Below are 22,543 nucleotides of genomic sequence, written 5' to 3' on the forward strand. Positions count from 1 at the left end.
AAAAGCGATGCATTGACTTAAGAACAGGTCTTTTTTGATGAAAAGGCTTTCTCTTCTAGTCCTCTATAAATAGAAGATTCATTTCTTTATATTTTGAAAAACAGATTTACTGTTGATGAAATGTTTTATATTTATTTTGAAATCACTTTCTCCTTCTCAAAGCAAGGGACATGTGCACAGGTGTGCACAACAATATACATATATACAAAACTGAAAAATAAAGTCCAGGTTTCAAGTAGGCCCAAATAAAAAAATAATTAATAAAGAAGCTGAATGCTGATGATTCCCGTATTTCTGTACCTACCTTTGCCATTTCTATTTCAATCCAATAAATACTTTTGGATATTTATACCAAAAAAAGAAAGGAAGGAAAGGAGACAGGGAGAATAAGAGGGAAAGAAGAACAATAAAACTCACAGTCTCTGTTCTCATGAAGTTCATAATGTTGTAGAGGATACAATTACGAATTCCCAAAACATTAAAGTGGGGAACAGAAACTATAAGGAGGTTTTGCTGAGTGAGTGATGCTCGGTTGGTTTTAAAGGCTCAGAAAGATCTTGGTAGGAGGTAGATAAGAAATCCTAGGTAGAAGCTGGGGCCTTGTGGCTCATACCTGTAATCCCAGCACTTTGACGGGCTGAGGTGGGCAGATCACAAGATCAGAAGATCAAGACCATCATGGCTAACAATGGTGAAACCCCGCCTCTACTAAAAATACAAAAAATTAGCCAGGTGTGGTGGTGGGTGCCTGTAGTCCCAGCTACTCGGGAGGTTGAGGCAGGAGAATGGTGTGAACCCAGGAGGCGGAGCTTGCAGTGAGCCGAGATCTCGCCACTGCACTCCAGCCTGGAAGACAGAGTGAGCCCCTGTCTCAATAACAAAAAAAGAAACTACAAAAATTAGCCAGGCATGCTGGAGGATGCCTGCAGTCCCAGTTACTTGGGAGGCTGAGGCAGGAGAATCGCTTGAACGTGGGAGGCAGAGGCTGGAGTGAGCGGAGATCGCTCCACTGCACTTCAGCCTGGGAAACAGAGCAAGACTCGAAAGAAGGGAACGGAAGGGAAGGGGAGGGGAGGGAAATCCTAGGTAGAAGATGCAGCATTTAAGCAGCAAAGGCATAAGATGGGAAAGTGCCAAGCATATCTGGGATAAGAAGTTGTAGTGTGCTATAACTATATAATGTCTATGTAAAAGAGAATAGCTGAAAACGAAGACAAGTAAGACAAGAGCCAGATCATCAAAAAACTTGAATATGACTAAAATCTATGCAGTTGGAAGGAGGCCCTGAAAAATTGTAAGCATGTTTATGAAAAATCTAGGTATAGAATATCTCAGACTTACCAATTCTGTTCTCAAACACTTCTACTTTAGTGTGCTATGAAGAAAATACAAGTATAGAAAGAGGTAGGGTAGTCAAGGTAGGCCTCATAAAAAAGTGGTATTTTGAGAAGAGACGTGAAAGAGGTGAGACGGCAAGCCATGCAGTTATCTGGAGAAAGGATGTTTCAGGCAGAAAAGAATGTCTGTGCAAAGGCTGCGGTGTGGATGTGTGCCTGGAGTGCTCATGGACTGTTAGGTGACAGGTGTGGTTGGAGCAGAATGAGTGAAAGGGAGGGAAGAAAAAGATGAGGATGGCGAGAAGGTATAGACACTGGTAGGATGATCACATAGGACCCTGTAGATCATTATAAGTAAGGACTTAGATTTTATTCTGAGTAATATAGGAAGCACTGCAAGTGACACTTGAACAGAGGAATGGCATGATCTGACTTAGATTTTAAAAGAACTTCCCTGGCTACTGTGCTGAGAAGAGACTACAGTGGGGCAAGGGTGGAAGCAGGAACTCTGGTAGGAGGCTACTGCAGCAATCCAGGTGAGAAATAATGGCAGTTCATAGGGTGATCAGACTATGGATATGTAATATTTTGAAGGGACAGTCAACAAGATACTTCTGACACACTGGATGTGGGATGTGAGAGGAGTCAAGAACTAAGACTAAACCAAGGTTTAACTAAAAACCAATGTTTTTGGACTGAAAAAATGAGAGGACAGAGTTGGTATTAACTGAGACAAGAAAAATGCTAGTAGAGCAGGTTTTGTCAGAAAGATCTGGAGTTCAGTTTTTTACATATTTGAAATGTCTATCAGACATTCAACCCGGCTTTTGTACGTATGTTTGATGTTGAAGAAAGAGATCTGGGCTGGAGCTTCTGCCATCCTCTCAAACAATTCCTCCATTCCAGGCTTACAGAACCATACACAGGTCCCTAAGGTCTTCCCCATGTCTTTGTGCACGTCTATTTTTAATGTTCTTACCCAATCTCTTTCTCCACTTGGTCAAAAAAAGCTGTCTTCAAGACTTAATGTCATATATCATCTACTTCATGAAACTCAAATGATCCTCCTGAACCACTTGTTTCTTTTTCTAAGTCACTTAAGTAAAGATTAAAATACAGTCATGCATGGCTTAACAATGGGGATATCTCATGAGAAATGCATTGTCAGGCAATTTCACTGTTGTGCAAGCATTCTAGAGTGTACTTATACAAACCTAGATGGTATACCCCGCTACACATTCCTGTAATGAACACTGTAGGCAACTGTAACACAATTTTAAGTATTTGTGTATCTAAACACAGAAAAGGAACAGAAAAAATACAGTACTGTAATCTTATGAGACTACCAAATGTCCTTACATAGTGCATAACTATGTAACAGCTGATCTTTCAGCACACTTGAAAGGCTAAACAATTTTCACTTCTTTTTTGGTAGGAAACAAGCAGCTGTTTTATAAACACAGCAGGTGACCTGCCTGATCTCATCATCAGAAATCTTTAGAACCCTTTAAAAATAATTAGGGCCACAGAAAAAGATCTTGGTAAGCAGCTTGGTAACCAGATTTTGCATTTTTCAATTTCAGTAGTTATATGAAGAGATAAATTTTCAAAAAGACTTCAAATATTTATTACTATACAATAAATTTTATAAGCTAAAAACAATGAAAGAAACATCTTCTGCCTGTTTTCCAAAGCTATTTTCTGTTACAAATATTTTTCATTTTGATTGTCATTCTTGTATTTGCCCCAAGGAGGCATTTAAATTAGAGGAATTATTTGACAAGAGAACAAGTCTATGTCATTCTCAGGAGATAGAGTCTAACCTAATTGACAAAAGAGGGAAATTTTTAAAGATGATGCAAAATTTCGAGATGATCCAGCTCAACTGGCCTCTTACATAGATGAGAATACTGATATCTAAGAGGCCACCACCACTGCTTCAGCAGTGTCTTCTCCACTACCGATTCAGTGTACCTACAATCTGTGACAATGGAAGGTCTACGAAGGCAGAGATTTTTGTATGCTTTGTTTACTGCTATTTCTCTCACTCCTAAGAAAGCACCTGGCAGATAGTAAGTACTGAACGAATGAACAAAAAAGTATAATTCTAAATCACATGGGGCTAAAACACATTAAAAATAAACTATGAAACAGGTATAATATATTTCCTCAGGGCTTAAAAAATTGCTGACTCTTTGAATGTCATAAAATTTGGGGTATCGAGAATTTGCAATAAGCATCTTTAAATACTAATTACAAAATGTTAACCACATAAAAAATGTCAGGGGCAGCGGAAGATCCTGAAACAAACTCTCTAACAAAGTGTATATGTTTATAAAAATTTCTCTATAGATCAAGACAACAGGATGATATTCTGGCAACTACACTTGCTTTATAGCGTACAACTTTTTTTTTTTTTTTTTTGAGACAAGGTCTCACTGGGTCACCCAGGCTGGAGTGCAGTGGCATGATCTCAGCTCACTGCAGCCTTGACTTCCCAGGCCCAAGCAATCCTCACACCCCAGCCATGCCCGGCTAATCTTTCTATCTTTTTGTAGAGATTGGGTATCACCATGTTGCCCAGGTTGGTCTCAAATTCCTGGGCTTGAACAATCCACCTACCTCAGCCTCCCAAAGTGCTGGGATTACAGGCATGTGCCACCATGCCCGGCCCAGTTACAGTATTTTGGATACATATTTATTATGGAAAAATTACAGCCCTGGAAAATAAAAGAGTACAAAGATCTTATTACATGTCTTTAAACAATCAAAATTTATAAAGACAACTAGAAAATGTAGTTTTAAAAATTTGATTCCAGGATGTATTACCAAAGTAGTTTAAAATACCTCAAACAAACAGCCCAGATACTGAAATTTCTTTAGTGCCAAAGAAACTTACTTGCTTTTAAAGCCAAACAGCTTTTGAAGCAAACGCTCAACAATAACAACAGTTTTAATGCAGTCAATAGGCGATATAACACACGTATCTCAGTCCCCAAAGGGAAATATCAGGTATCATTCTGGAGTTACAAAACACCAACCTTTTTAATCGCATGTAGTTTTCACTGGCAGCTGGTCGGCATTCAGCTCTTTGTACCACTATTCCTTCCAATGACAGCTTATCTTGAATGGGAAAAAAAAAAGTATTCAGAGATAACACTTAACATTTTCAAGACTATATTTCTAACACACTAAACACAGTAATATGACAATCAAATATAATAACAAAAATCAAGAAAAAATAGTTAAGTTTTAGGAATCTCACTGGTCAGAAGAGAGAGAAATCTTTTTCTTGGCTTTGTAACAAACTGGGCTCCTGTCAGATTTGTTTATTAGGCTGCTGCAGCGCTTTGCCAGCAACAGCTTTTATACACTTAGCTCCTTCTAAATAAGGTGGCTTAAAAGGGCATAAAATCAAATTAAAGAGTATAAAGGCTATCGTCTTTGACAAAGTAACTTCTGAAAATACAGCTAGTCTAAACCACTAAATCAAAGACCGTGTGTGTGTGTGTGTGTGTGCGCGCGCGTGCTTGTGTGTGTATGTGCACGAATAAAATTCTCGAGTACCTTGTGACTAGAACAGTCAGCCCAGAAAATACTGTGACACTGGGTAAGTCTACTGTCTGGGTTATACGGTGTACCAGTTCAGCCTACCAGCTGCTCTGACTTCTGTTTTCCTGCAGAATTATAAATCTGGGCATGTCAAAACAGAATCTTTAACTGCTATGAATATTTGGCCAAACAGAAAGGCAATTTCCCCTATCCTTAGTAATTCTTATAGTGACCCTGACATAAAACCTAGGAGAAATCAGAAAAAGGAAAGAAAGGCTAGCATCTATTGTGTGCCTACTGGCCACCAAGCATTGTGGTGTGGTCACTTGACAAACCTTACCTTATTATATAATACACATATAAATGTCTCATAATGGTACCAGCTTTATGATACCCTGGAAATGTATGACTGTGGTTAGAAACAGTTAAGGTTCAGTCATATTTCCACAAGAATTCACCTGGGTTTTAAGAAGTGACTCAGGAAATTCCCTGGCTCATGAGTAGTGCATTTATGATTCATCTTTTCAGAGAGAATTACTTCATTCCACTAACATTACCAAAATGTCTGCTATGCAAAAGGCCCCATCTAGGCATTGAGGAATCAAGATGATTAAGACACAGTACTGTTTTCAAGAAGCATACAGTTCACTGGGGGAGACAGATAAACTGATCAAAATGTAGAATGTGTATAGAACCGTGCCTACATGATTTACACTAAAAAATATTTTTCTAGTGATCTTTGGATGTCTCCAAAATCTAGGGGACGCTGTACAAACTAATTACGAGCACACTGTATATAATCAATGTATCCAGGGTCCCTTAATGCAACATATGCAACGAATCTCAAGAAGATGCAGAAAGAGCAATGATGAGAAGCATGACTGCCTTATACCAAAACATGGCAGGAAGAAAATAGTTTAAAAGCCATAATTGTTTTATACTAAAGTTTAAATTATACAAATAATTTCCTCGCATTAATGTCTTTAATAAAGTTAATATTTGAATTTTCTTAAAGCAAAAAGGTTATATTCAAGTTTGGCTCTTACTGAAGCTGAAAGTTCTATCAAGAAAAATTCTTTAGTCGTCACAACAATAGCAAGACTTGGGAAAATCTGATATATCAAATGTCTTAAATGCATGACGAAAGTCCAGTAAAGGAAGACAACTAATCCTTTAAAAAAATAAATCTAGGCCAGCCATGGTGGCTCATAGCTGTAATCCCAGCACTTTGGGAGGCCGAGGCAGGCGGATCACAAGGCCAGGATCCTGATCAAGATCATCTTGGCCAACATGGTGAAACTCTGTCTCTACTAAAACATAAAAAATTAGCTGGGCATCTGTGGTCCCAGCTACTCAGAAGGCTGAGGCAAGGGAGTCGCTTGAACCCGGGAGGCAAAGGTTGCAGTGAGCCAAGATAGCGCCACCGCACTCCAGCCTGGCAACAGAGCAAGACTCCGTCTCAAAAAACTAAATAATAAATAAAATAAAAAATAAATAAATCTAGACTACTATCTCTGCAAACAATTTAGTCACATATCCATATGTTCATTAATGTTGCAACTAAAAGAGCTACTGATATGGTCTGGCTCTGTGTCCCCAGCCAAATCTCATCTTGAATTACAATCCCCACGTGTCAAGGGAGGGAAGTGACTGGATCACGCGCAGTTTCCCCTATGCTGCTCTGGTGATAATGCGTGATTTTTCACTGGCAGCTTTTTTCTGCTCTCTCACTTCTCCCTCCTGCCACCTTGGTGCCTGCTTCCCCTTTGCTTTCCACCATGAATGTAAGTTTCCTGAGGCCTCCTCAGGTATGCAGAACCATGAGTCAATTAAACCTCTTTCCTTTATAAACTACCCAGTCTCAGGCATTTCTTTATAGCAGTGTGAAAATGGACTAATATAGCTACCTTTTAATAAGTGAATGCTCCCCCACTTATTTAGCAGAACCTACTCCAGGTGGACAGGCTGAATTTTTCAGTTAAAGGTTTGTGCTATCAACCTTCTCCATAGGACAGCTCAAGGGTAGACATCAGGTCCACAGCAACTGCCCATTTCAACTTGGCCACCACTGTCCTCACTATTCTTCAGTCAAAGTCACTCACATAGAGCAGTAACATTTACTTCCTCAAACCATAATTTTCTGTCTATCATACCTTCTTTTCAAACCTAAAATAGCTTTCAAATGCTACTCAAAGTGAACAGAAAAGTATTCATCAGCAATGAATTTTCCCATCTACTAGATGTTCCTAAGTAACCTGACATCTCTGTTCACTTCCTTTCTCTTCTTCTCTTCTTAAATAAATTTTTAAAAGGCCAATTTACTCCTGATGCAGCCCCCTAGGCATGATTTGCCTGCTCTCTTTTTAAAGCCTCACAGGAACACATTCTCATATTCTTTCCACTAAACCACACGTCTCGTCTTTTTCAAAATACTGCTTAAGATTTCAAAGGAAAGGTATTAAATTTTATTTTAAAAGTACTTAAAAGCACCCACTTGCATATTACTGCTGTTAATTATAGATCCTATTCATTAATACAGAAACCTTTACTTAAAACTAGTTTGTTGACCCAGTTTAAAAGACCATAAATACTTGAAAAATAATTCATTTTATTCTCATACATTTCTTAACTATTTACTGAGTGCCTACTACGTAAAAGACAATGCAAGAGCACATTGGGAATAACAAATGAAACACGGCTCCTACCCTCAAGGAGCGCAGACTTTCTCAAACGTTCTGTGACATGTATTAGTTAAAAAGTACAGATGTGAATAGCTTGATTTAGCCATTCCACACATACACATATATCAAAACATCATGCTATATACCATAAATATACACAAATTTTGTCAATTAAAAAATAAATTAAAAAAAAACCAAATTTAAATGTTTTTAAAAGGAAAAATGCACAGACCCCCAAAAAACTTCTGTTTGTAAGTTTTAACTGCTGATATCTATCATATTAGAAACTAAAATTAAGACATTTCTAGAGAATGAGAGGGAAAAAATTTAAAAAGCTGTTAGCATTATTATAAGAATGATCGTGACATCATTGATCCCTTGAAAGGTTCTCGGGGACACCTCTGCCCAGTGGTTCCCAGACCACATTTCAAGAGCTGCTGGTCTCACAGGATAAGACAGGTATATAAATCGTCTTAATACACCAGAAGCACTTTTGATACACCTCTACTTAACTTACCTCTAGATGAACAAAGGCTCTCAATTCCCTGCTATTAAATATAGTGACAGATGCCCACAGCTCACTATACACTAGTGGGTAATAGGTTAATCTCTAGTACTCCCACACACTTCTGCTCAAACTATGCTAGAACTGGTTTATATTAGTTTTAATAATTATGTAATCTGATTATATGTTACAGAAGCCCATTAAATTATGAGTATGGGGGGAGTTTGGGGGGCGTTTCTATGAAAACTATGTAGAATATTTTGGTAAGATGATATAAAGGTAAGTTGTAGTACAATACTGTCAAATTAGGTACAAGTGAGACAACTAGAGACTGGAAGGGAAGCACAGAAGTCTACAAAGAGTCTGCATTTAGACAGTTTCACAGTGTTTGAGTTCTTGCTCCTTTTCAAAGAAACCAAAATGGAAAATCTAAACTAAATTTTGGGGCCAGGTGCGGTGGTTCATCCCTGTAATCCCAGAACTTTGGGAAGCAGAGGAGGGCAGATCACTTGAGGCCAGGAGTTTGAGAGCAGCCCAGGCAACACGGGGAAACCCTGTCTTTACTAAAAATACCGCCCCCTCCCCCCCAAAAAAAAAAGAAAAAGAAAAGCTGGGCATGGTGGTGCATGCCTGTAGTCCTAGCTATTTGGGAGGCTAAGGCATGAGAATTTTTTGAACCTGGTAGGTAGAGGTTGCAATGAGCTGAGATCACACCACTGCACTCCAGCCTGGGCAACAGAGCGAGACTGAAAAACTAAATGATAGATTTAATTTCTGAAAAACAAATAAAGCAGATGATCAGTCAGTATCCTATATTCAAAGCAAAGGCCTTGTTTTACATATACATCAGCAACTAAATGTACATTTATTTTATTTTCTGAGATGATGTCTCACTCTGTCACCCAGGCTGGAGTGCAGTGGTGCATTCTTGCCTCACTGAAACCTCTGCCTCCCAGGTTCAAGCAATTCTCATGCCTCAGGGATTACAGGCGTGCGCCACCATGCCCGGCTAATTTTTGTATTTTTAGTACAGCCGGGGTTTCACCTTGGTGACCAGGCAGGTCCTGAACTCCTGACCTCACGTGATCTGCCCACCTCGGCCTCCCAAAGTGCTGGGATTACAAGCATGAGCCACCATGCCCAGCCAACTAAACATACATTTATAAGTTTTAAGATAAAATGTTTAAGGCAGACAGGAACTGCATACTGATATCATTTTTATGATTTCCCATTTTTTAATGTAACTGACCAATTACTGGTTATTCTACATGTGCTGTAGGATTCTTCTGTCAAGTCGAATAGGTTAAAGGTCATAAAACAGAAACATACAAGAGTACTGGGATTAAACACACACGCATGCGCGTGCGCACACACGCTCAGATTATATGTAGCTAGAGATCAAAAAGAGTTTTGTTTTGTTTTTCTTTTGAGACGGAGTCTCGCTCTGTCACCCAGGCTGGAGTGCAGTGGTGCGATCTTGGCTCACCGCGACCTCCACCTCCTGGGTTCAAGCGATTCTCCTGCCTCTGCCTCTTAAGTAGCTCAGATTATAGGTACGCACCACTGTGCCAGGCTAATTTTTGTATTTTTAGTGGAGATGGGGTTTTGCCATGTTGGCCAGGCTGATCTTGAACTCCTGACCTCCGGTGATCCACTCACCTCGGCCTCCCAAAGTGCTAGGATTACAGGTGTGAGCCACTGTGCCAGGCTAAGAAGAGTTTTGAAGAAAAAGCAATGACTGTGCTGGACCTTGAAAAATGGGTAGGATTTAGACTGAGGTGGGTGGGGGTAAGAAGGAAGAGCACTGAAGGTGGTGGGAATGGCCTCTATGTGTGCCTGTGGTTGCTCGCTCTTGTGCTTGAAATGTTCAACAAAGGGGATCATACCACAAATTAATAGAAGGACATGGTCTTGCCAGCACTCTGCAGAGAAGCCACACAAACTCATCCTACCAAAGGCTTTGGAATGGCTCAATTCATATCTTTTCCTTGGCCATTTGCTTTTCTTTGGATTCTGGGAAATAGTATGGGATTCTTTCTAAATTCTCCCCTGCACTCCTTTTTTGGCTAGATCGGTTTGTTGACTGGTTTCTACTACTTGCAACTGAAGGAATCTTATTGAGTATGAACACATATCTTTGATGACAGTAATTTATTTATGTATATCCCACCACCTAAAATCTGAAAAAACTCAAGAGAAAATTTTAAAGGTTATGTATATAAAGCACATCCTATAAAAAGAAGTGAAGGCTTCTAGTTATGATTCTGTCACTAAACAGCACTGTTACTTCGGAGAAGTTATTTTACATCTCTGGGCCTCAGCATCTACAATAATGACATTACTAGAATGTCTGAGATCTCTTCTAGGTCTCTTTCACTAAATAAAAATGCTAGCCTTCCTCTCCAACTGGGGATGTTTTATTATTTCATTAGTGTTCATTTTGTTTGCTCTAGTACTTTCCAAAATACCTAGATATAACTAAATTTTGTTTGAGTAGAAAGAGAACAATCACAAAATGTTAAGAAGCTGCCCAAGGCTTGAAAATATTTAAACTTGTGCTCTATCCTGGATTGTCCTACCCTATATCTGAACTCGGATATACTCTATGTCAAAGAACTGAGGAGAAATGACACTGGCATTTTTTTTTTTTTTAAGTTAAGGGCATCCCTAGTTTAAACAAGTTAAAGTAATAAGCAAGCAGCAACACTGCTTATTTGCATTGGCATGTAAGTAATGAAATTAGGTATGTTATGAAGTCTTAGGCATCAGGAAGTTACACTCATTCATTTCCACAAGACCTTCTGGATCCAGCTGAATGTGGAGGCATTTAAGAGGACTTCCAGCTCCTGTAAAAACCCAGACCAGAGGACTATGGATCAGCATTTCAGGCTGATCCCCCAGACCGCGAAGTTACTCTCCTGGCTCATAATTACATCACATCTGTGTCAACACTCTCTGGGAAAAGACTGAAGAAATAATCTTTTCAAGAAGCATGTACATTTAAAAGGTAAACCATTTTTAATATTCCTAGTAGTCTCCTTTCTTCTCATTTAAAATATGTTCCTAGAAGTTTTTTTGCCTGTGGTTCTCAGGTGAGGTCTACTAATAAAAGGTACTAGCATCTTAACAAACCAGTTAGGCAAACTTTCTATCCCTGTATTATTAAAAAGCTGGTCTTTATTCAAACTTGTGAAGTGATATTCTGATCTCTATTTGATCTTCAGGAATTCTGCTGTGCACAGTGGCTCACGTCTGTAATCCCAACACTCTGGGAGGCTGAGGCAGGAGGACAGCTTGAGCCCAGACTGGGAAACAATAAGACCCAGTCTCCACAAAAAAAAAAAAAAAAAAAAAATCAAAAAAGTTAGCCAGGTATAGTGGGGCATGCCTGTGGCCTCAGCTACATGGGAGGCTAAGGCAGGAGGATCACCTGAGCCCAGGGGGTTGAGGCTGCAGTATACTCCAGCCTGGGTGACAGAGCAAGACCCTGTATCAAAAAGTAAAATTTAATTTTATAAAAGTTATAAAATAATTTGTCTGGATAATTTTAACATCAAGCAGCCACATTGTTTTGTCTTCCCTCTCTCTCCTATCTCCCTGCAAAATTCTTTCCCTCCTCCCTGTCTGTTAATTTTACTTTCTTGTGATACGGAGGGAAGAGCTCATAGAACTGCTCAGATACTTCATCAACTATAAGATGCTATGATTTGTAATATCAACCATTATTTTATGTGCCACCAAGACAAAATACTGCCACTAAATTTTGACAAGCAAATGATACTAAGATGTACCTCAGTTATAGAAATGGTAAATACGAAAAAATGTGTGATATGATAGAGTTCTCCATTCCTAATTTACAACTCCTCCCTACTCTGTAAGAAACCACATTTGCTCCCTTGAGCTATCATCTCCCTTGAGCCATCACATCCTGTTCTCCTGTTCAGGTCCTCTTCTCTCTCCTCCACACCACCTCATCACAGAAGACACGAGGGGACGTTAAGTGATGAGAAAAACAGAAGGAACAGTGGCAGGCACTAGCATATGGGAACAGAGACCCTCTTTAGTCACTTACTTCCTAACTGTAGTACCTTTAAAAGAGTTTTCAAAGTTATGCCCCTCATTTTGAGATTGTAGGTAATGGTTATTAGCTTAAAATATCTTCTTCTCAAAGAGAAAGTAAAATTGCATTTTGCCAAATAGCACTATAAAAATGAGTTCTGTACAACATTATAATTTTAATGTTCATTTGATGGCTTATGTAAGTGCTATGCTCATCTGGTTACGATAGAATTTTCCAGTAAAGAATAATGCACAGGTTATATTAAAAAAAAAAAAAAAAAACTTCGTTTTAAAAAACTTAAGGTATGACTTCTGCTTACAAAATTACAAAACACAGGTTTCCCTGAAATATTCATTTTCCAAAGTACATGTAAAACATGAATTAATATAATTTATAAATTGTCAAGATTACCTCTGTAGTGAAAATCAAAGAAAGGTGGAATGGAATTTCACCTGAACTTCTGAGGTAGTCTGTTGTCTTTATTTGTGCTCCTTTTGACACACAGTGCCTTATTTTTTTCTATACTCCTCAAATGAGGCTAAAACATTTGCCAATGTAGGCAATTTTCCTGGGCTTCCTTGAAGACACAGTTCAACACTGCAAAATATTTACAGCTGTATTCTTTGGACTACAATGACATGTTCACATGACTTTCTGGCCAGAGGTTATGTCCTATTAGTCCTAGGAAGGTTCAAGGACTCTGTACAGTTTGTGAGATGCTGTGGTCAATTAGTTACATAAAGTGGCTGCCATAGTACTTTTGTTAGTGTAATACCAGTGCTAGACAACACTTAGAGCAGATACATTTTATATTTCGAAACAGAACTAAAATTTGGACATTCAAAAATAATTACATTAACATGGGAAAGTCCTTGATTCTTAAAATACATCAATCATTAGACAGTGTAATTTTTATTTTTAAAACACAAAAGAAGCCAACATAAAATATTCATACCTCGAATGTTTCTTATATTCAATGCTATTGACAAGAGGAGATGAAGCAAGTACATGTTAAAAAAAAAAGAAACTCAGCTTGTGAAAGGCACAGAAAGGTCAAAACACAGATCAATAAACAAACAAACAAAAAATGTGGGCAAGTCCAAGGCAGAGATAGTGTCAGGTTTAAGTAAAAAATTGACAGCAGTTTCTCTAGCTTTTACTTTCTAAGGTAATGGGAAAGAAATCCTTATAAAAGACAAGCAGAGAAGCATGCAGCTGACAACAACCAAGATTTGATAAAAGGGGAGAATGTGGAGACAGAAGTTCCCTGTTCTTCTCAAAGGCAGCTTCTAAGACCATCCCTTTTCCTTGAAGAGTGTTTGAATTTTATAGAGTGACCTGTTAAGTCTAGCAGAATTATCGTACTTTTTGTATCTTCCAATTGGAAGAGATAACCTCCTGGTAAGGTTCCACTTCCTTCCATGGCATGGGAATATCTCTGGCATATAAATGGAGCAAGTGTATATATTACAATGATGTCCTGCATCAATCGTGGGATGACAAAGACCTCATTTCCCAAAAGGAATTGGTAGAAAAGATGGGAATTCCTGCTGGAATGAGTTCTGCCTTATGCAGACGGTAGGACATTAGCATTACCTCATAGGGGAAGGTTCTGCCAGAATTCAGTCAGGCACTGGACCCAATTAACTATAGGATATACTCATACTAAGGACCAGTTTAAATTCTCAAAGTTGGTTATGTATGATTAAAGATGTCTAAGACAGAGGTGATCTAACTCTAATAAAGAGTTAAGGTACGGAGTAGGAAACAGGACCCCAATCTTTCAAAATGTTATATGTTTTTGCCTGCAAAGGCAGATAAAATCTTCAAATCTAGTGGCCAAGTGGATCCAGGTAATCTAATCTGTGACATGTGTGGTTTAAACCCTTCTGCTGAAACCACTAAATTGAGCAGTTCCGGTTTGTATCTGCAATGAGGCAGAGAAACATAGTCCCATGATCCAGGGATGTCTCCCTTGGTACAGGTACTGAAACACCATTTTTATAGTTTTAGGGCTGTGGAGACCTTACTGACACTGCCTCGGATAAGCAACACCCACTCCCCACCCTCTAGCAAGTCAATGTAAATTTAGAATAGTCTAAAAAGAGATAATCTGGCTTTCTCCTAAGGGGCATGTGTACCACCACAGGCAGCAATGATCAATGAACTCCTATAATTTTCATGAATTGAGGTCATCTTGCTTTGCTGGAGGTAATATGGAGTAACAGGGATACAGTGGGGCCTACTGGGTGCCATTTTTATTTTTTATTTTTATTTTTTGAGACAGGGTCTTACTGTATTGCCCAGACTGGAGTACAGTGGCACTATCTCGACTCACTGCAACCTACACCTCCCGGGCTCAGGCAAGTCTCCTGCCTCAGCCTCCCAAGTAGCTGGGACTACAGACATACACCAACACACCCCAGTTAATATTTTTTTTTTTTAATTTTTGGTAGACAAGGGATTTCCCTATATTGGCCAGGCTGGTCTCAAACTCCTGGCCTCAAGTGATCCACCCCCTCAACCTCCCAAAGTGCTCCCAAAGAGGCGTGAGCCAACATGCCTGGCCTACATTTTTCTTCCTTAAGTCTGCAAGTTGGGCCAAAGAGGACACGAAAGTCCTATGGATTTGTATCAGCCAGGTACTAAGACAAGGCTTCAGTTACACTGCTGTTGCCAGGCCATGGGTGGCAAAGAAATCACATGTCAACTTTGCAGAAGCTGAGAATACCAAAGAGTGAAGTCTAGAGTGAGAAAAAGCAATCAAGGAGAAGAGGCACAAGATGGAATGGTTCAGTGTCTGTTCAGGCAAGCCTGCAGAAACGAGCACTCATCAGTGGTTTTGAAAACCTGACAGCAGAAATCAGAAGTGAGTGAGTTAGGAAGTGTAAGGTGGCCCTGGAGTGAATAACTGAAGGTCAGCAGTCCCATTTCCAGCTGTCCTGCCTCACTCCTGCCCTCTCATCACCCCGTGGAAGCCCATCTTCCAACAGGAACAGCATTGGGGCTTCCTATGAAGGCATCTATAGACAGGCCAAACAGGGTGTAAGGAAGCAGGCCCAGAGTACATAGTATCTCTCTCCACATCACTTTATTTAAACAAGCAAGAACATGCTAGCACAGTCTCCCATTACTATACTACAGTTATGTTGTACTAATTCTGGTACCCTATAAAGTTCAAAAAAAGAGAACTAAACCTATAAATGAAATTGTTATGCCTTTTTGATTTTGCTATTATATAATGCTACTCATGTGCAGTGACTATTTGTAATGGTAAGACAAGAAAATAAACTTCCAAAGTTGTATCCCTTCTCCCTCAAAATCTATTCAGTATTTCTTAAAAACTTGTATTGACAGAAACGACTTAATCTAAAAAAGCAAAATCAAGACAAACATGAGATTGTCAGAATATAAGGGTAAGTCTTATTAAGTGCTGCAGGACCGAAAGGAAGTTTTAGTCAAAATGTTGGCTTTGCTGTAAAGTCCTAGATAAAATACTAACAACCCTCTGGAATGCAATATTATCTTTGGTGAAATGAGGAAATTGAATTTCATAGTCTCTAAGCAAAAACACAGCTCTAAAAACATTATGCCGGCCAGGCGCAGTGGCTCAAGCCTGTAATCCCAGCACTTTGGGAGGCCAAGGCGGGTGGATCACGAGGTCAGGAGATCAAGACCATCCTGGCTAACATGGTGAAACCCCGTCTCTACTAAAAATACAAAAAACTAGCCGGGCGTGGTGGCGGGCGCCTGTAGTTCCAGCTACTAGGAGGCTGAGGCGGGAGAATGGCGGAAACCTGGGGGGCGGAGCTTGCGGTGAGCAGAGATCGCGCCACTGCACTCCAGCCTGGGCGACATAGCGAGACTCTGCCTCAAAAAAAAAAAAATTATGCCTTAGTTTTCTAGTTCAATTTCAATGAACTTTTGATCTCAATAATGCATGAAAGTTAACTTCAAGATCACTATAAGAATATAATTTTTTATACGTGAAAATCTAATATTGTTTAAAGAAAATAAGAAGTAAGCATTTTAGAAGAATCTCTTCCAATATTTCTATGTCAACATACAGTTAAGTAATTTTAGAATACTTTTAATGCAAGAGAAATATAAACCAAAGTCTAACTTTTAACAGTGTGGCCCAGGGCAGTGGCTCATGCCTGTAATCCCAGCACTCGGGGAGGCTGAGATGGGCAGATCACCTGAATCCAGGAGTTTGAGACCAGTCTGGGCAACATGGCAAAAACTTGTCTCTACAAAAATAAAAATAAAAAATTGACACAAAAACAAAAAACAATGTAGTTTCCCAGAATAATTTAGCAGATAGGCCAAATAATAGTGTACGGGGGACAATGTTTACATTCCTTATCACTGAGCCCTTAAATGCTAGAAGTGACAGTTCAGAACCCTAAATTGCTTTGGAAGGGAAGTTATAAGGCAAAGAGGAAAAAGATCTGGGAAGTGGAGGGTGACATCATTCACACTGTTCCAGCTCCCAAGTTGAAAAACAAGGTTAGGCTTTGGTGGTTTCTTTTGCCCACTGTGAAACAAACAAACTAACTAACTTACCCAGGACACTATTTTGTAGTAGGTATTCTGAATCTGTATCTTTCTCCTATCTTCCTAAGGCATATATATGCATGCACATACACAGTTACAGTATTTTCTATAATTGTCCAAGTCTTTGTTCAGCACAAAAGCAGGCTCCAAGTGAAACAAGTTCGTGAATTTTCCATAGAAAATCTTAACCAAAAAAAGTAAGAGATTACTGTAAAGCCTGTCTATTTGATTTTTTTTAATTTTAGGGTAAATAAAATAATAATAAGAAATTAAAAAAATTTCTTAACATCCTTTAACAAAGATCTCCAAATCAGAATCACATGCAAATCCAATTAAAATCAAGTACAGTGTCACAAGTAGCAGGTTAAGTATTCTTATTTGTGTCTCAAAAATGACTACACCACTGTGAAATGTGTGACTTTTTCCGGGAAAGAAAATTGTATACACCTAGAATTTTCACCTTATGTTTACTTTAAAAAGGTGACACTAAATCAATATACATTATTTTCCAAAAGATGACAATATTATTCAATATTAAGCCTACCTGATTAAAAAATAACTCAGGCATTTAGAAATAGTTAAACATTCACATTTGGATGAAGAATTAAATATTTGGATCTGCTTAACTGACAAGAGGAAATTCAATTTATTCTGAGTAACTCTTATTACTTCAAAGGATAGACATGAAAATCCTTTCACAACAAATCCCTTCCCTGATACAGTTAAATGCAAATTCTCTTTTCCGTCTTACTCCAGAAAGCTCCTGCATACATAGGCTGATACGCCACCTACTGCAAAACCGAGCTGACAGCGCAGGCGATGCTGCCAGCGTTTCCATTCCATCACCAGGCTGGGGCTGAATAAAGGCGTGCTTGTGTGGTAGTGTTTCTTTTTAAAAAATCTCAAAGCCAAGAAGAACAAGCTGAAATAGCATCTTCAAAACATGGAGCGTAAAATAAACAGAAGAGAAAAAGAAAAAGAGTACGAAGGGAAACACAACAGCCTGGAAGATACTGATCAAGGAAAGAACTGCAAATCTACACTGATGACCCTCAACGTTGGTGGATATTTATACATTACTCAAAAACAAACGCTGACCAAGTACCCAGACACTTTCCTTGAAGGTATAGTAAATGGAAAAATCCTCTGCCCGTTTGATGCTGATGGTCATTATTTCATAGACAGGGATGGGCTCCTCTTCAGGCATGTCCTAAACTTCCTACGAAATGGAGAACTTCTATTGCCAGAAGGGTTTCGAGAAAATCAACTTCTTGCACAAGAAGCAGAATTCTTTCAGCTCAAGGGACTGGCAGAGGAAGTGAAATCCAGGTGGGAGAAAGAACAGCTAACACCCAGAGAGACTACTTTCTTGGAAATAACAGATAACCACGATCGTTCACAAGGACTGAGAATCTTCTGTAATGCTCCTGATTTCATATCAAAAATAAAGTCTCGCATTGTTCTGGTGTCCAAAAGCAGGCTGGATGGATTTCCAGAGGAGTTTTCAATATCGTCAAATATCATCCAATTTAAATACTTCATAAAGTCTGAAAATGGCACTCGACTTGTACTAAAGGAAGACAACACCTTTGTCTGTACCTTGGAAACTCTTAAGTTTGAGGCTATCATGATGGCTTTAAAGTGTGGCTTTAGACTGCTGACCAGCCTGGATTGTTCCAAAGGGTCAATTGTTCACAGCGATGCACTTCATTTTATCAAGTAATTACCTGTGTCACGAACAAAGGCAACAAGCATGCAGCCAGCAAGCTTCGGAAAACCACAGCATCAAAGGCATCCCAAATAACATGCCCAGCTAGCTCTGTACTACAGAGCCCTGCTACTAATCAATTACTGTAAGCTAACGGTATGTAAATTCTATCACTAAAGATGTCCTTCCTCTGGGGTGTTCCTGCTGATCAGACTCTTCCACCTAAAATGAAAACAGTAACCTTCTATATATTGTAAATAAAGACTGAATGCTTTTGCTATTTATTTGTCCTTAAGCTGTCTTTCAATCAGATTGTCTTGGGTATTTGCACAAAAAACAAAGCATGTACATTATCTATCGTTCATTTCAGTAACTGGTAATAAAATATTTTAAGGGGCTATTAAGATTTAAAATCCTTTCTACTATGGCAAAAATCTACAGAGAAACTGAACTGGTAAAATTAACCACCTGGAGCAAAACAGATGTGCAGATCTAACTAAAACAGAGCTATAGTGAAGCCAAATGAGATTGTAAGAAGACATTAAAGCTATTGATTTGATTTTTCCATAGCAGGCACCAAAAGCTTATATTCAAAGTTCCTGTGTTTCATATTAGACTTATAGCTGAATTGGTATTTTGCTGAAAATTCCTAGAAAACTGCTTGATGACAATAAAAAGTAAATAAAAGCACTGCTACCTTCTTTGATTGTATTAATGATTATAATAAAAAATTACATGTCACTTTAAAAGCAAACAGTACCACTTGATGATTTTGCACAAAATTATGCATTGATGTAGTCAACCGGCAGGCTACAGTAACCCTGGCTGGTCCTGGAAGTGACAAAACCCAGCAAATTCAATTCTTTGCAGGCTGAGTTCCCACAAAGCATGGATAACTTGGTCTCAATAGAGTATGTGTTATTAGAATAATAAAGGAGTTCATTTTCAGAATCACCCTAAGTGTTCATTTTTCAAGCTCAAAAATATTAAATGAACATCACTAAACATTATTCTTATGAAAGAACTTTGATTGTTTTCAATACCTTTGTGGATGCTAAATCTCAGACTCAATGAGTTAACATTACTTCATGCCAAACAAAAAGTTATTTTAAAAATTACGTTTTATGTATGGCCATTTCAATGAAGTAATCTACAAACTTAACTCTAAATGACTATATTTTCCCCCTGCAAAAGACAGCTAAATCATTTCAATTGTTCTTTAACTTCTAAGAACAAAATATACTTAAATTTGCTCATTTAAAATTAAACCATTAAATCTGGTAACTAAATCTTAATTTTAATAAATCTCAAGAAGACATCTGAAAATATTGACTGAGGTTACATAAATTAGCATATATGCCAAAAGTTTGATTACTCATAAAAACTTAGAATAAGTAAAGCTAATATTCATTTCCAGAACTACAACTGACTTCTAGTTATAACATCTAACGTAATGTAAAACCTAGCTGTATATACTAAAAGAAACCTTTTAAAATCTGTTCTACAAAAAAATTCTTCAAAAATCACATTTAAAAACCAAATTCCACATCAGCTACACAATGTTCTTATGTACACTAAGAAAAACAGATTTCTAGTAAAACATTCTTTTACATAGTTTAAAACAGCTTAATCAAGACTGAACAAACTATAAAAACAGGAAAAGAATTGTAAAATTTATTTGAATGGCCACTATAATTGAACTATTTATATGCTTCTCCAACTTAAGAGTTGACTTTTCCTTGGCATTTGGACTTTGGCAATGAAAAAAAGGTAGTGATTTACTGTCAGAGCAAGATTTTCTCTAACAAGATTTCATTACAGATAATAAAAATAACCATGACATATCTTTTTACAGGAGATATAGCTGAAGAGATCTCCTGAGAAGCATTACAAGTAAGGTTTTTCATCAAATCAAAAGAGGAAAATGTAACTATTTTAACAAAGTTATTATTGATAGAAACTATTAAAAATATCAGATTCATTTTTAAGTAGCATCTTTTAGAACTTGTATCTGGACACATTTAATTCCTCCTCACACTTCTAATAAATCACAATGTTCTAAAACAATTTAGTAATCTAGAAGGAAATCTGACTAGACTGACCACTCTCATAACTTTTTATAAATGTACCTTTTAAAATTCCAAATTACTTGTACTTGGATTTACATATTCAAGTGCCTAAATATTGTGCTTTAAGTATATAGAAAATATCTATATTTTAATGTTAGTATTTTCTAAATATATTTAGAAATACCTTCCATTCAAGAAACTCAAGAAATCACACAAAATGTCAATTATAAGTCAGAGTGAAGCTCTCAGAGTATTTCTTTTCCCAGTCACTGAAAAATTTATTTCTCAAATTTTTTCTCATAAATGCTGTTCCAAAAAACAAATCACAAAGTGACTACCTTTCTCAAAAGAAAGGTAATAAAAAAGTAGGTTACTATAGTTGCCATGAGCCAAACATATATTCTCTTATATTTGGAATTACCCCATGCAGTGACTCTAGCACCATCCTTAAAATGTGAAAAGATTATGGTTTTTACTATACTTTCAAAATGTATATATGGTGGTATACACAACAAATGAAACATGAGACTTTTCAAATAATTCAAAGAAGATGACTACCATGCCAGACTGAAGATGATGTTACTGAATCAGCTTATTCCGTTTGCCCTTTTTTTTTAAGAAAATTACTTATATTTCAATTAGCCACAAATGGTGGCATACACTTGTAATCCCAGCTACTCGGGAGGCCGAGGCAAAAGGATTGCTTAAACTGAGAGGTGGAGGTTGTGGTGAGCCGAGATCACACCACTGCACTCCAGCCTAGGTGACAGAGCGAGATTCCGTCTCAAAAAACAAAAACAAAAACAAAACCAACAAAAAAATCCACAAAACTTATACTTCAAACGCTACTTACTTTTAGGGTGATAATAAAAGCTAACATTTATTGAGCATTTTACTACATGCCAGATACCATGTTATAAACATACATTCTCTCAATTAAACCTTAAACAATTCTAAGAAAGGTATTAATTATTCTTCCCTTTTTATAGATGAAGAAATGGAGACTTAGGGAGTTAAGTAATCTGCCCAAGATTACATAGTTATAAAGAGGTGGAACCAAGATTTGAAGCTCAGGTATACCAGTACCAGAGCCAACAGAAACCGTGTCTGATTTTGCAAGCCATTTATATCCCTAACACCTAGAACGTGGCAGAAAACAGGCATTCACAAGGTAGGTGTTGAATACAGAACACCAAAATATAGGTTTGCCTCACTTAATACAATCTTACAATGCAAGTATTCCTAAAATGTTGAGTGAAAAACTGAATTTTAGAAAAGTAATATTTTTAACGTCATGTCATTTAAAAAACAGGTGAATCGTATGTCTATTGGCTGCATAAATGTCTTCTTTTGAGAAGTGTGTTCACATCCTTTGCCCACTTTTTTATGGGGATTTTCTTGTAGATTTAAGTTCTTTGTAGATTCTGGATATTAGCCCTTTGCCAGAGGGATAGATTGCAAAAATTTTCTCCCATTCTGTAGATTGCCTGTTCACTCTGATGGTAGTTTCTTTTGCTGTGCAGAAGCTCTTTAATTAGATCCCATTTGTCTATTTTGGCTTTTGCTGCCATTGCTTTTGGTGTTTTAGTCATTGAAGTCTTTGCCCATGCCTATGTCCTGAATGGCATTGCCTATGGCATAATTTTAAAGTATAAAATTGAGGAAGTCTACTAATTCTTAATTTGCAACCCACTGATTTTTGATTGCAAATCAAAACCACCATGGCCTTTGCCCATGCCTATGTCCTGAATGGTATTGTCTATGGTATTACCATTTGCAATACCACCGTGAATGGTAGTGCAAATCAAAACCACAATGAGATATACCATCTCACACCAGTTAGAATGGCGATCATTAAAAAGTCGGGAAGCAACAGATGCTGGAGAGGATGTGAAGAAACAGGAATGCTTTTACACTGTTGGAGGGAGTGTAAATTAGTTCAACCATTGTGGAAGACAGGGTGGTAATTTCTCAAGGATCTAGAACCAGAAATATCATTTGACCCAGCGATCCCATTACTGGGTATGTACCCAAATGATTATAAATTACGCTGCTATAAAGACACATGCACATG

The 22,543-nt window shown here is 37.9% G+C and overlaps 2 protein-coding genes across 2 annotated transcripts in view; one reads left to right on the forward strand and one right to left on the reverse strand.

The window, feature by feature from the left end:
- The window catches only part of GTF2F2 (general transcription factor IIF subunit 2), a 166,550-nt gene that overhangs the window by 72,743 nt on the left and 71,264 nt on the right, over positions 1 to 22,543 (reverse strand). Inside the window, exon 5 of the mRNA XM_023187371.3 lies at positions 4,379 to 4,460. Within this exon, the coding sequence (XP_023043139.1) occupies positions 4,379 to 4,460 (82 nt within the window). The remainder of the gene's footprint in view (positions 1 to 4,378; positions 4,461 to 22,543) is intronic.
- On the forward strand, positions 10,857 to 19,351 carry KCTD4 (potassium channel tetramerization domain containing 4). The gene is made up of 2 exons (XM_023187370.2): positions 10,857 to 11,069; positions 17,449 to 19,351. The coding sequence occupies exon 2, from the start codon at positions 17,636 to 17,638 to the stop codon at positions 18,413 to 18,415; it is 780 nt and encodes a 259-aa protein (XP_023043138.1). The 5' UTR covers positions 10,857 to 11,069; positions 17,449 to 17,635; the 3' UTR covers positions 18,416 to 19,351.

The sequence above is a fragment of the Piliocolobus tephrosceles genome, chromosome X (assembly GCF_002776525.5).
Source record: "Piliocolobus tephrosceles isolate RC106 chromosome X, ASM277652v3, whole genome shotgun sequence".
Taxonomy (NCBI): domain Eukaryota; kingdom Metazoa; phylum Chordata; class Mammalia; order Primates; family Cercopithecidae; genus Piliocolobus; species Piliocolobus tephrosceles.